Below are 15,568 nucleotides of genomic sequence, written 5' to 3'. Positions count from 1 at the left end.
CAAAATGTTTGTTTGCTTCTAAAAAAAGAATCCTCACGATGACAGAAACCCCTATATAATATCTGAGTTTGCTTGCACGGTATTTGGCATTAGATATCTTAAAACTACATATTCATGGTAAAGTTAGTAGAGTTCAAAAGCCATTCACTTGTCTTCATAAGGAAGAGTCCAAATCTTGTCACGTGTTTATAAAGATATTGTAAAAACTATACCATTTATATGTGATCGTTGCTTGCATCTTGGTCATAGGCTCGTTTCTTTTGTTCACATTATTACTTGTAATGACCATCTTTATAACTAGTTATAAATTATAACTAGATGGCAGTATAGCACAAAAGAAGAAATTTTTTATGGCAAGTTGACATTGTGTTATCTAAATCGACAATGATCGACAATGCTGCTAAGGCTAAGAAAGAAAAGTTTGAATGTACATATCTTTATGTTGCAAAACCAGACAATTTGTTCGGTCTATGTTAAAGAAAAACCAGAATAGGTGGAAAGAAAATAAAAAAAATCCAGTGTTCCATTTTTTCTAAAGAAAAAGGATAAAGTGAAAAATCCAAAAAATAATAAAATAAAAAATTCAGCCGAGATCATTTATAGTTTTGTATTTATTGTAACCCGTTATTTGACAATGTCATCTACACATATTTTTTTAAAGGGTTTTACTCGTTAAAAATAATTTATAAAAACAGAAAAACAATAAAATACAAATAAGAACGACCATAAGCGCGTCTTTTGACCTCACAAACAACCACAAAATTAGCTAGACTCTAGACACCTAAACATGACTAGCAAATCCAACGACACTATCGACACACCTAGATCAGCACATGAAACAATAAGGTCTTTCAACTACAACCAAACCGATTTCAACCGAACGGTGTAGCCGTTGCCTTACAAACATTTTTTGTCATCCATAAATTTGGTCGTTTACTCTTCATCAAGTTCTATGCAATTCAACTCATCTAGTGATTAACCACACTAAGCACTCCAAACAAATTTTGAACCTTCACTTGTTTATCCTCACTCATCCCAGCTGCCGAGCTCCTTTTATTTTCATTGTGAATCACTTTCAGACGACAAACCATTTTTTGTTTTGGTTGAGCAGCAACCCCCCCTCCGTTTCCCTATGATCTACGGTTGCAACACCTCATCCTTTCTTTTTGATCACATCTTGAAAACCATCTGCATCGACATGTATTTTGTCATTCGCCATCCCCTTAGGTTGGACCTTTGGGCATATAATATTTGTATGACCATACACTTTACAACACGAACACCGCGATGATTTTCATTCATATTCCACACTCACCAAGTCAGTAGTACGGTCATGACCGTCTAGAGAAGGTGTCGCAAGCTTAATTTCACCCTTAAAATCGGTTCCATATGATATTTTCTTCCATCTTCTTCTCCCCGTTTATCCAATCATTTCTCTCAGGCTGCAACACCTCTATCACCACCATTCTCGTGGTGGTGAGGTGAAGATGGCCTAGAGCTTTTTCTTCCGGCCGGTGAGGGCCTCCTTGCTTGTTCCCTGATTGTGACAACCCGGAAATTTCTGACCAAATTTAAACTTTATCTTTATATTATTCCGACACGATAAGCAAAGTTTGTTAAGTTGAATCTCAAGAAGTGTAAACTGTATTCATACATTCATTTAACCTTGACCAAACCCTGACGATTAACGAACCATTATAATTGGATTGGAAAATATACGTATATATATATATATATATTACAAAAATATAATATTAACTTAGTTAAAAAAACGTCCTGATTTAAAATAATATATTTTGATAAACAACGAGTCACTGATTTATAGAAGCAAATGACCACAACGCTCAATTTTATAAGTTACATTTTTTATAAGGTAATTTATTGATGAGTAAGTCAAATTATTAATAAGGGTACAAGTCGCGTAACGTAAAAGGCTAGTTTTCTAAACGTACGAAAGTACGTTCGAAAAACCGAAAGTGGTACACGAGTCGAGTATCAACGTACGAGTCAGTGGACCTAAAATTACAAGTCAACTATGTACATGAATATAATATAATATATATATATATAATTAATATAAATTATATATATATATATATATTATATATATATAATAATATGTCGACAAACAAGAAAACAAAAAAATTGTGAGCTGGATTTTGGGCCATGCGACCGCATAAGAAATAGGCATAAAACCCATGCGATCGCATGGCAGTCAGACTTCAGAAACATTCTATAAATTGGCCAGTTTGCTCAACACACACAGACATATATTCATTTTTACTCCGTATTTATTATTATTATTATTATTATTATTATTATTATTATTATTATTATTATTATTATTATTATTATTATTATTATTATTATTAAGATTAATATTATTATTAATCTTATTATTATTAGTAGTATTAATATTATACATAAAATACTACGACGAGGTCTTGAGCGTGTCACTTTCAAAATGGGTTTTCAAGCGGGATAGAGCTAAGGAAATTATGGGTAATGTTCGTGGGTATATTTATGAATCAAACCTAGTGTTTATCATCTCCGTTACGTCTACGTACTTTCCTACAATATTGAATCTCAATATTGATACGTAAGCACTCATATTTTATCTTTTATATATTAATTGTGTATCCATGTCTAGTGCTCGAGTATATATATTTTTACATACGTGTATGCTGAATTTCGTCGTTAAACAGTTTATAATAGATCACGAATTAAATACATATATTACTGGTAAAAGGTATATGATATACATGTTTTTGAAAAGCTGGCGAAAAATCAATAACTTTTCATTTAGATATCGAATAGTTTCGATGAACGGATTAAAAGATATGATCAACTGAATTATAATTGACGTTAATTGGAATTGCTTTTGAATCTTCAATTAATATTTAAACAACTTGTTTGTAAGATTGATAAATTAGATTTTTGAATATTACCAACCGAGTAAATGAATCCTTATATAAGGTACGTCTTGTTTTGTTGAACTATTGTCAAAATTGACTTTTCGAAACGACTTTGGATAACTTTTGTATGTCGATCTCAAGCATTAGGATTGTGATACACTATGACCTGACCTAGCTTGATAGACATTTATTGACCAACATATGTTCTCTAGGTTGAGGTCTACGGTTATTTGGTAATCCGAGTTTCGGTCACATTTTGATGAACGACTTTATATACTGCTAAGGTGAGTTTCATTTGCTCCCTTTTTAATTGCTTTTGCAATCTATATTTTTGGGTTGAGAATACATGCACTTTATTTTAAACGCAATGGATACAAGTACATACTTAATTCTACACTGAGTTTGAACCGAAAATCCCTTAGCTTTGGTAACTAGTAACTGCCAGTTATAAGAACTGGTGGGCGCGAGTAGTAGTATATGGATCCATAGGGCTTGATATCCCCGTCCGAGCTAGAGCACTAGCCTTTTAACGGACGTATGCTATTTGAGAAGCGTACACGTTGGTTTGCGTGTATTATTAATATGATTATACAAAGGGTATAATTATATATATATTAAGTTTAGTTACCAGGGTGCTCAATTTCGTAGAATACTTTGATAAACGTTTCTGGATGAAACAACTGAAATCTTGTGATCCACCTTTATACACAGATTATGCGAAACATTAAAACTATGAACTCACCAACCTTTGTGTTGACACTTGTTAGCATGTTTATTCTCAGGTTCCCTAGAAGTCTTCCGCTGTTTGCTTATATGTTAGACAAGATTTGTGCATGGAGTCATACATGCTTTATTCAAGAAAACGTTGCATTCACAAAACTATCATCATGTATCTATTTTGACTGCATTGTCAACGGAAGTATTATTGTAAACTATTATTTACGGTGATTGTTTATATGTAGAAATCATCAGATGTCGAAAACCTTGGATTTAAATATTCATTATGGTATACCTTTTCTAAAGAATGCAATGTTTATAAAACGTATCATATAGAGGTCAAATACCTCGCAATGAAATCGATGAATTACGTATTCGTCCATATGGATTTGGAGCGATAGTCACAGTTGGTATCAGAGCGTTGGTCCTAGCGAACCAGATCTTGCATGAGTGTGTCTAACTGATAGTTATTAAGATGCATTAGTAAGTCTGGACTTCGACCGTGTCTGCATGTTAAAAGTTTTGCTTATCATTTCTTGTCGGAAATTACATGCTTATCATTCCTAAGTCTAGACACGTCTTACTGCATTTACTGCATAGATAGTGTACCGACAAAATTCATATCTTATCATATCTGTTACTGTAAACTTTTCCTGATATCTTCCGAAAATTTCTCCGTAATTTACGGGAATTTGGTATTATATATACATATGTAAATTATGTGTTGAAGAGTACCAATCTAAATTCTATAATCTATTTCATATCAAAAATCATCCCTCTAATTATACAAGATGGATCACGTATCAAGTTCAAATTCCTTAAACTCCGACAGCTATTCCGATATGGATATTCACCTGAACTCCGAAGACAGTGTAACCGGAATGGATCAACCAATTAGCCATCATCTATTCTGGATGAATTGGGAATGGGTTCGTAGCCTACTTAGTCATTGGAGACAAGAAGAAGGTGATCCCTTCCATCCACCACATTGCCCTCTTGGCGAAGAACCTGAAGCACTTACCGGTGAACCTATCCGAAGCACCATTTTCTCTCTCATTTCTAGAGTATCTCGTCATGATTATATACTATCTCAGATTCTGGATCTTATTCATCCGCTCGTCCGAACCAACAATCATCCCGGTGTAATAGAAGAAGTCAACGAGCTTCGCGCTCGGGTAGTGGCTTTGGAGAATGTGGTGCAAAGGTTACAAGCACCAGCAGCAGCACCGGCAACAACAGTACCACCATCAGCAATACCAACAGTACCATCACCACCACCAACAACAACATCCGCATCCCACACCTCAACATCACAATCTGTACCTCGAGCATCAACGTCATACGCACCGTAGTTACCAAGAAATACCAGCAACAATAACCGATGAAGTATTAACTCATTTCCTCTGAAGAAATTTTATGTATATTTAATATATATGAATTTTGAAATCAAAATAAATCTTTTCGTACTAAGCTATTACATGTGAATCTTAACTGGTAGGTACTACTCGGTTAATTCATATTCCTAATATGTTATGATGTACATCCTTCGTTAACGACTTAACCATCGTTAACTACAATCTCTGTTTCAACTCAATGAATTCCATTTCATAATAAACTAAGTATATTATTCAATTATATGTTTGATTTTATACTTTCATCTTCGATGTATTCGAAACTTTCTAGAAAACATCATTCGTACCTTGCGAAGTTAGCAAGAATTCCATGAGCACCAACATCCTTCACCGAGGAATATCAATAAGAATAAATAATGAAGTGTTGATTTCATTAGTGAAAAACTCCTCAAATATTATGTAATCTTTAATGTTTTAGAGATTAATCATTTCTAAGTCAAGCCGAAAATCAAATGAGCTTAATATGATATTAACTCATTAAATCCGTATTACATCTGAAGAAATATACATACATATATTTTCATAAAGACTGTAATGAAAATTCTTTTGTACAAAATATTACTTGTGAAATCTTTAACGGGTAGGTAATTCTTGGGAAATATATAAGTTCACAATTAATATGTTATACTGTACATTCTTCAACTTTGATTCAAAAAAATTATTAACTATGCTCACAGCGATATACAATCGTTTCCATATAAATTCAATTACATATTCTGATATTGACGGATCAGAATCCAAGTCAAGATTTAACGGGCGACATCATTCTTAGATCTCTACATCTTTCAAAGCTATACTTTGACTTTAAAAATGTGAAAGATCCTTTAGCATTGTTATTACTGAAAATAATATTGCAATCCCCTTTTCAAAGTATCCAGTTTTACCACACTTTCAACCAGTCAACTTCGACTTTTCAGATTAACCTTATTATAACCTTGACATATACGTTCTTGTTACTGGGGAACCTTTCATGTTCCACCACATTAGCAATAAATTTACCAACAACTTTATTAATCCTTGACCTTTCGAAAAATCCTTATACTCATTGAAACCCTATCATGTACTCATCCACATCTTGTAACAATAATTGCCATACCAACCACCGGGAATTAGCAATCAGTATTTTGAATCTCGCAGCATTTTCTACGACAACAGTTATATATAGATAACATCTATCTTCTAGACTTACATACTTCGAATGTGAAGTTTCTGAAAAATATCCCAAACTATGAACTAGTTCTCTGAAATTGGAAAAAATGCTGATGAAGCAGCAAAAACTGTAAACAACCTTAATAGTCAAAAGTTTGATGATAAAGAATAGTATGGTGGTAAAGCTGAGAAAAAGAGAAGGTTTGGAACTGAAAAACGGATTGAGTAAAGTATGAAAGAGGCTGTGGATAAATCACAAAGACTGAACCTGCCTTCAAAGAATCCAAATGATTCAGTGACTGCTGAAACCATTAGTAAGAACCTTACTTCTTATTCTAAACCTTGACAGATAGATTTCCCGCATCATCCTCTGATATTAAAAATTCTAAGATATCATCGTATCTTTCATTATAAATATCCTCGATATTTCTGGAGATTTCTTCATACCTATTCTTATCGGAAATCATTCATCTCTTTGCACTTTCTGTGTTACATCATAAAAGAAACTATTTTAGTTTCTAAAATCTGAAAAATTCGAAAAAAATGGATGTTTTGAAGTAATGTTGGGAACTGAAGCATGAGTTAGTATAATATAATGACACTTGATCAACGTGATTATATTACAGTAAGTCATGCTGAGTTTCTAATGGAACGTGATAAAGGTTCACAGATCACACCCTCATCATGAACCATGTTACATAACTCTTTCATTCTATTTAATCTCTAAATATATCAAGAAAATACCTTTCTTGATGATTCGGTTTTTTCCAGGGTATTCTGGTAATTTAACAAATCAAGATCGTGCCATTTCCATTTTCTTCTTAGAACATTAACAATGTTCATTCCGAAATTCATATCTGCGAATTCTGGAGCATTATAAGCAATACTTAGTCACTAGAAGAAGAAACGAATGGACAAAACTCCGAAATAGAAATTGAGGTATAAATCGCAGCAAATAAAAGAGAGCATTAACTGGGAATGACAATAATTATAGAACACAGAAGTAGGAACTTTGAAATATAAGGGAGAATATAAAGCCCGATAACAACACATAAATTACAAACCGTGTATATCAATGTTTATTGCAACATAAAGACACGGGAGAATTAAAAGCACTATAACCCCAAGGGCAAAGTAGAAGTAAGCAGATTCCTTTGGCGGAAGTTGGAAAAGGAGAATAATTATTGCGATAGTAAGGATAAGGACAAGGATCAGAACTGGATTAAGCATTTTCACAATCTTTTGAATTTGGAAATTGAGTATAGGAATGGTAAAAGTAAGGAAACGAAGGGGGTGGATTTATAGTGAAATATTCGACAGAGTAATCAAAACAGATGATCGCATTTAAAGCGGATCCTAATTTCCTTGATTTTTCGAAGAATCAAATCTTATTACTAAGACCTTCTCCAAATCTCTTGAACTCTGGAAATCAACCTGTCTACGTCAAAAGATATGGCGAGACTTTACCTACTCATTTCACTCCTTTGTGATAACTTCATTTATACTCTTCGCGTAACCAAATTGTTTTATCTATATTACTCGCTGATGATAAAACTTTAATTTTCAGCTCGCATGCATCATGAAAACGTATTTATTGTCTGCCATGACCATCTCAATCAAATTTCGGGACGAAATTTCTATAACGGGTAGGTACTGTGAGAACCCGAAAATTTCTGACCAAATTTAAACTTTATCTTTATATTATTCCGACACGATAAGCAAAGTTTGTTAAGTTGAATATCAAGAAGTGTAAACTGTATTCATACATTCATTTAACCTTGACCAAACCCTGACGATTCACGAACCATTATAATTGGATTGGAAAATATACGTGTATATATATATATATATATATATATATATATATATATATATATATATATATTTTTTACAAAAATATAATATTAACTTAGTTAAAAAAACGTCCTGATTTAAAATAATATATTTTGATAAACAACGAGTCACTGATTTATAGAAGCAAATGACTACAACGCTCAATTTTATAAGTTACATTTTTTATAAGGTAATTTATTGACGAGTAAGTCAAATTATTAATAAGGGTACACGTCGCGTAACGTAAAAGGCTAGTTTTCTAAACGTACGAAAGTACGTTCGAAAAACCGAAAGTGGTACACGAGTCGAGTATCAACATACGAGTCAACGGACCTAAAATTACAAGTCAACTATGTACATGAATATAATATAATATATATATATAATTAATATAAATTATATATATATTATATATATATATATATAATAATATGTCGACAAACAAGAAAACAAAAAAATTGTGAGCTGGATTTTGGGGCCATGCGACCGCATGAGAAATAGGCATAAAACCCATGCGATCGCATGGCTGTCAGAATTCAGAAACATTCTATAAATTGGCCAGTTTGCTCAACACACACAGACATATATTCATTTTTACTCCGTATTTATTATTATTATTATTATTATTATTATTATTATTATTATTATTATTAGTATTATTATTATTAAGATTAATATTATTATTAATCTTATTATTATTAGTAGTATTAATATTATACATAAAATACTACGACGAGGTCTTGAGCGTGTCACTTTTAAAATGAGTTTTCAAGCGGGATAGAGCTAAGGAAATTATGGGTAATGTTCGGGGGTATATTTATGAATCAAACCTAGTGTTTATCATCTCCGTTACGTCTACGTACTTTCCTACAATATTGAATCTCAATATTGATACGTAAGCACTCATATTTTATCTTTTATATATTAATTGTGTATCCATGTCTAGTCCTCGAGTATATATATTTATACATACGTGTATGCTAAATTTCGTCGTTAAACAGTTTATAATCGATCACGAATTAAATACATATATTACTGGTAAAAGGTATATGATATACATGTTTTTGAAAAGCTGGCGAAAAATCAATAACTTTTCATTTAGATATCGAATAGTTTCGATGAACGGATTAAAAGATATGATCAACTGAATTATAATTGACGTTAATTGGAATTGCTTTTGAATCTGCAATTAATATTTAAACAACTTGTTTGTAAGATTGATAAATTGGATTTTTGAATATTACCAACCGAGTAAATGAATCCTTATATAAGGTACGTCTTGTTTTGTTGAACTATTGTCAAAATTGACTTTTCGAAACGACTTTGGATAACTTTTGTATGTCGATCTCGAGCATTAGGATTGTGATACACTATGACCTGACCTAGCTTGATAGACATTTATTGACCAACATATGTTCTCTAGGTTGAGATCTACGGTTATTTGGTAATCCGAGTTTCGGTCACATTTTGATGAACGACTTTATATGCTGCTAAGGTGAGTTTCATTTGCTCCCTTTTTAATTGCTTTTGCAATCTATATTTTTGGGCTGAGAATACATGCACTTTATTTTAAACGCAATGGATACAATTACATACTTAATTCTACACTGAGTTTGAACCGAAAATCCCTTAGCTTTGGTAACTAGTAACTGCCAGTTATAAGAACTGGTGGGCGCGAGTAGTAGTATATGGATCCATAGGGCTTGATATCCCCGTCTGAGTTAGAGCACTAGCCTTTTAACGGACGTATGCTATTTGAGAAGCGTACACGTTGGTTTGCGTGTATTATTAAGATGATTATACAAAGGGTATAAATTATATATACGTTAAGTTTAGTTACCAGGGTGCTCAATTTCGTAGAATACTTTGATAAACGTTTTTGGATGAAACAACTGAAATCTTGTGATCCACCTTTATACACAGATTATGCGAAACATTAAAACTATGAACTCACCAACCTTTGTGTTGACACTTGTTAGCATGTTTATTCTCAGGTTCCCTAGAAGTCTTCCGCTGTTTGCTTATATGTTAGACAAGATTTGTGCATGGAGTCATACATGCTTTATTCAAGAAAACGTTGCATTCACAAAACCATCATCATGTATCTATTTTGACTGCATTGTCAACGGAAGTATTATTGTAAACTATTATTTACGATGATTGTCTATATGTAGAAATCATCAGATGTCGAAAACCTTGGATTTAAATATTCATTATGGTATACCTTTTCCAAAGAATGCAATGTTTATAAAACGTATCATATAGAGGTCAAATACCTCGCAATGAAATCGATGAATGACGTATTCGTCCATATGGATTTGGAGCGATCGTCACACTGATGGTGTATCTTAGCCCCGATTGTAGCCGGGATTTTCTCAGGTCTCCGGTTAAGAAAACGATCTCTTTGTCGTCCAGGTTTGTTTGAGGTTTTTCTTTGTCAAATCTGGTGCTTCATCGTGGTTTTTAGATCTCGCCGAATTGGGTTTTGTGGTCCTCTTCTCCGACTCCTTTCAACAATGAAACCAGGTGACAAGGACCCGCCTTCATACTCCGGTTCGTGGTGGTGTCAGGTGGTGGTCGGCTTTTTTCGGCCGGTTGCTTTTTTTGCGGGGTGGTTGTTGAGATTGTTTTGGCATGATTCACATGCCTTGATTTCTTCCGCAACGGTCTCTTGCATAGTGTGCTAGATTCTGATTCGTGTTGATGATCAGACTTTGGTCCCGTTGCTGTTCCCGAATGGTAGTTGGCAAGTGGCTGGGGGTTTTGTTGCGGGGCGTTTGGTTTTCTCTCGGGCGTTCCCCTGTGTTTTCTGATTCCTATAGGTGTAGGTCCTTCCGGCGTTCTTACCAATGGTGTTTGGGCTAGCATGATTCGCTTAGTATAGTCGTATAATTTTTTTCCTTATGTTATAGCTTTTAGTCAAGTTTTATTTTTTAGTTAAACGCGTATTTACCATTTTGGTGAGTCCGTTTGGTTTTGGTATTAGTTTTGCCGTCTTTGACGGTTGTTTGCTAATTATGACTCGTTTTGGTTCAGTTGTTATATAGATTCTACTTGTTGATTTTCGTCTCCATTTAATCTTATTAAGTTTTGAAAAAAGATTAGTTGAATTTGTAACTAAAATGTTGGTAATTAACTAATTATTTAGAGTATAAAAGAAATCATTTTCCAACTTTCAGCACTTTGGTTTTATTTTGTGTTCTCGAGATTTATTTAGGATGGAAAGGAGAGGAGATTGATAGATTAAAAAATAACAGCGATTCTCGAGTTTTAAATTTCAGCGGAATTGAGAGGATAGAAGTTGATTAAAAAGGATAATATCTTTAGATTTTGTCATCAAAACTCTCCGTCCATATTTAAACGGATAGAGAAGAATAGTAAAACAGTTTGGTCCCTTTTGTTTTTTTTCTTTTTCTTCACTATTTTCCACTAAGAGAGACACCAGAATACAAACCTTAGAAACTAGAAAAAAGAGTAAACTAGTACTATGTGTTGTTGATGCATGTCAATTAAACTTTCACGGCTCGAAGCTGGAGTGCGGTGTTTATCATCACGTCGCCATCAGCGGTTGTTGAATAAAATAAAGAAATGGATAGAAGAAGCTTAGTGGTGTGTGCTGTAGTCGGGTTTCTAGGGTTTGTATCTGCCCTTTTGGGTTTTATTGCAGAGGCCAAGAGGATAAAGGTTACATCATACTCTTACATTATACAGAGCGATTACTTATTAATTTTTAAATGGCTGTTATCAAATTGGGAAAAACTAATTAGTGCACAAGTTATAAATGAAAATGAATGAGTTCGATTAATCAATCATCAATTTTAAGTTATAAATAGAAATTTTAATTGTTTTTTTAATATTCTTTATCTTGTGCCTTGGGGGGGTTGTCTAAAGTTTTTAATTAGTTCAGTTGTTGTTGTTGTTGTATTGTATTTTATTTTTATTTATAGGGTTCCCAAGTGAAGTTTTCATCTCCATCCGAATGTGTGTACCCACGGAGTCCAGCTCTAGCACTTGGATTAACTGCTGCTATATTTCTTATGATTTCACAAGTCATTATCAATGTTGCAACTGGTTGTATCTGTTGCAGCAGAAGAGGACCTCATCAATCAACCTCTAACTGGACATCAGCTCTTGTCTGCTTTATTGTTTCCTGGTAATAATTTCTAATCAACTCTTGAGAGTTTTGCTTTGCTGAAACAAAATACTCCTAGGATATATGGTCTCTCTTGACGGCTTATTCAACAACTAAGACTGTGCTATTTAATCGTGAAACTTATACTCGTATTTTAATTGTCGAAGAACATCTTTCTAGAGAGTAGAGACTTCTAATTTGGAATTCTCAATATCAAGATGTTAATTATGGAAGCAACTAGTATATTCTTATTTGAAAATTACCACCCTAGAAGAATTCGAACAATTTTTGTTCTTGATTAAAGCGTCTATCTGTACCCGTGTTAGCTTGTTGATAAACTATACAACAAAGGTTAACAGAAAATTGGTACTTGTCCACTCACCATAAGTCACTTTAGTTAACTTTTCAGTGTAGGAAGACGTTCCAATCGATGTGATTATTTTATTTATTTATTATTTATTTTTTTTTTTTTTTGAAAAGCAAGTGATTTTATTATCAACGAAACACGGACATACAACGGTAATTACAGACCCGAAAAATGCTACAAATACAAGCGGTTGTGAAGAAGACAACCAATATCTAGGCCCTAACCACGAAATATGAACACACCACAATTACATACAATTACAAAATTTTCACAGAAAATGTGAAGTAAGAATTTGGGTTTGATAACCAAATTAGGCAATCCAATTTTCTTCCTTTTGTTCTAGACGAAATCCACTCGAAAGACATTACTTGCACCTCACTTAGAGCCACCGGAGGGTTCCAATTTTTACCTTGAAACACCATTTTATTCCGGTTTTTCCAAATAAGATACACGCAAATCCATTTCAAAGCTTGCCATATCGATTTGCCACAACTCGTTAATGTTGCATTAGTCTTAGCCGTATCACTAGTAAGCTCCAATAAAGAATAATTTGAAAATTCCCGAGACCCCACCAATTATAAACCCGTTCCCAAATTTCAAGAACATGCTTACAAAAGATGAGGGAGTGATCCACCAATTCGATGTGATTATTTTATTACTCGGTATATATATATATATATATATATATATATATATATATATATATATATATATATATATATAGGGGCAGGATCAATGAGGAAGTAACCAATCGGGGGGAAGCGGGGGGAAGCAATTTTTTTTTTTTTTTATCCCTTTTTTTTGGATTTTTTTTTCTGGCATCAAGATCACACGAAAATATGAACATTTAGAAGAGACACTTCGTTATGAATGTTATTATTTAGGCGGGAAAACGATCGACAAAAATAACATTCAAGTTAATATTGTTCGTGATGAATATGAACGTTTTTTTTTCCATGTTTTGTGAAGTAAAATTTAGCCCGGTTTAGGGTTTAGGGTTTGGTGTTTTTTTTTCTTCATGTTTTGTGAATATATATATAGTGGTAGGATCAAGAGGGAAGTAACCAATCGGGGGGAAGGGGGGTGGCAAAAACTTTTTTTTTTTTTTTCTTTTCGTTTTTTGAAAAAACTTTGTTCACGAACATTATAGATGGGATGAAAATATGAACATTTAATAAAGACACTTTGTGATAAATGTTTTTATTTTGGCGGGAAAACGCTCGAAGAAGTAATATATAACAATTATCGTGTTTTTCGAGCGTATGTTGAGGTTTTAGCTATTGGGGTTTAGATATTAGGGTTTAGATATTAGGGTTTATAGGGTTTAGATATTAGGGTTTAGAAATTTAGGGTTTAGGGTTTAGATTTAGGATTTAGATCGAGTTTTTAACATGAACGGTTTAAGGTTTAGGGTTCGGTGTTTTGGGTTTATGAAATAAACCCAAAACACCAAACCCTAAACCCTAAACTCTAAATCGGGCTAAATTTTACTTCACAAAACATGAAAAAAAAAAAAAAAAAACGTTAACATTCTTCACGAACAATATTATCTTGAATGTTATTTTTGTCGATCGTTTTCTCACCAAAATAATAACATTCATCACGAAGTGTCTTTCCTAAATGTTCATATTTTCATCCAATCTATAATGTTCGTGAACAAAGTTTTTTCAAAAAAGGGAAAAAAAAAAAATTTTGCTTCCCCCCACTTCCCCCCGATTAGTTACTTCCCCATTGATCCTACGGTTTAGGGTTTAGTGTTTTGGGTTTAGTCCCAAAACCCAAAACCCTAAACTCTAAACCGTTCGTGTTAAGAATTCAATCTAAACACTAATTTCTAAACCCTAAACCCAACTTTCTAAACCCAAAACCCTAATTTCTAAACCCTAATAGCTAAAACCTAATTTTTAACCCCCTAATTTCTAAACCTTAATTTCTAACCCCTTAAAAAACTCAGAAGCAAAACATTCATTGGAATGAATATTATCATTTATTTTTTCGAGCATTTTTCCGTTAAAATAATAACATTTATCACAAAGTGTCTTTATTCATATTTTCATGTGATCTTAATGCTTGTTTTTTTTTTTAAAAAATGAAAAAAAATTACTTCCCCCCAAAAAAGTGCTTCTCTCTTGATTGAAACACTATATATATCATAAGCAACCTGTCCATGTTTATTTACTCCATCCAGTATGCACCTTGCTACCAGTCTTTGTATCAACAAAAATGTAAACAAAATATTTTCTTGTTATTACTTTATTAATGAGATATAGGGTGTTTAATTGATGCTAAAGATATAGAGTTGGAGGTTTTGAAGGGGTTTGAGTGATGTGTGCAGGTTCACATTTGTAATTGCATTCCTTCTTCTGTTAAGTGGGGCAGCGCTAAATGATGAGCATGGAGAAGAAAATATGTACTTTGGGAGCTACTATTGCTATGTGGTAAAGCCTGGAGTCTTTGCTGGAGCTGCTAGCTTGTCGTTAGTAAGTGTCGTCTTGGGTTGCATTTATTATGTGACCTTGAATTCAACAAAGGTTAACAGAAATGAAACTGAATCTAATCAAACAGGCATCGTTATGGGCCTGCCCCAGCACCAGAACCCTGTTTTTGTACATGAAGATACCTACGCTAGACGCCAAGTCTCCTCTTAGCTAGATAGCCTTCTGTTATGCTGGCTGGCATTTACTTGTCTTAAGATGATACTATGTTTTAAAACCTGCGTATGGTTAATTGTGTTCTAACTCTTTAATATTCTTCATCTTGTTGGTTTAAACCTTTGGGCCCCCTTTTTGCAACCTTTTAACCATTAATCTTTGTTGACTTGTTGACCCTTGCTGTAAATATCTACAGTATTATATTATGACCAACATGGTATCATATGTATGTACCTCAACCTTCAATTTCTCCACACACATTGGTTTAGTTCACAAACTGTTATTTAGTTAATGTTTTAACACTTCAACTTCTCTCATAATACTTTTGTCATCAAATATTAAATATTACGAGTAATTTAATATTTAATTTCAATATAAACTTTATATCAATA

The 15,568-nt window shown here is 33.2% G+C and overlaps 1 protein-coding gene across 1 annotated transcript; it reads left to right on the top strand.

The window, feature by feature from the left end:
- The first annotated feature begins 11,453 nt into the window (after positions 1-11,453).
- LOC139895636 (protein VASCULATURE COMPLEXITY AND CONNECTIVITY) lies at positions 11,454-15,295 on the top strand. The gene is made up of 3 exons (XM_071878148.1): positions 11,454-11,710; positions 11,974-12,179; positions 14,861-15,295. The coding sequence occupies exons 1-3, from the start codon at positions 11,615-11,617 to the stop codon at positions 15,171-15,173; spliced, it is 615 nt and encodes a 204-aa protein (XP_071734249.1). The 5' UTR covers positions 11,454-11,614; the 3' UTR covers positions 15,174-15,295.
- Positions 15,296-15,568: the final 273 nt, after the last annotated feature.

Source organism: Rutidosis leptorrhynchoides, chromosome 3 (assembly GCF_046630445.1).
Source record: "Rutidosis leptorrhynchoides isolate AG116_Rl617_1_P2 chromosome 3, CSIRO_AGI_Rlap_v1, whole genome shotgun sequence".
Lineage (NCBI taxonomy): Eukaryota > Viridiplantae > Streptophyta > Magnoliopsida > Asterales > Asteraceae > Rutidosis > Rutidosis leptorrhynchoides.
The sequence above is the reverse complement of the archived record's forward strand: the minus strand, read 5'-3'. Positions and strand labels throughout refer to the sequence as shown.

Bases quoted from the DNA above. Each gene is read 5' to 3' on its own strand.
- LOC139895636 (XM_071878148.1), top strand. From the start codon at position 11,615: ATGGATAGAAGAAGCTTAGTGGTGTGTGCTGTAGTCGGGTTTCTAGGG. The intron at 11,711-11,973 runs GTTACATCATAC...TTTTATTTATAG, and splicing joins CAGAGGCCAAGAGGATAAAG to GGTTCCCAAGTGAAGTTTTC. The intron at 12,180-14,860 runs GTAATAATTTCT...TGATGTGTGCAG, and splicing joins GTCTGCTTTATTGTTTCCTG to GTTCACATTTGTAATTGCAT.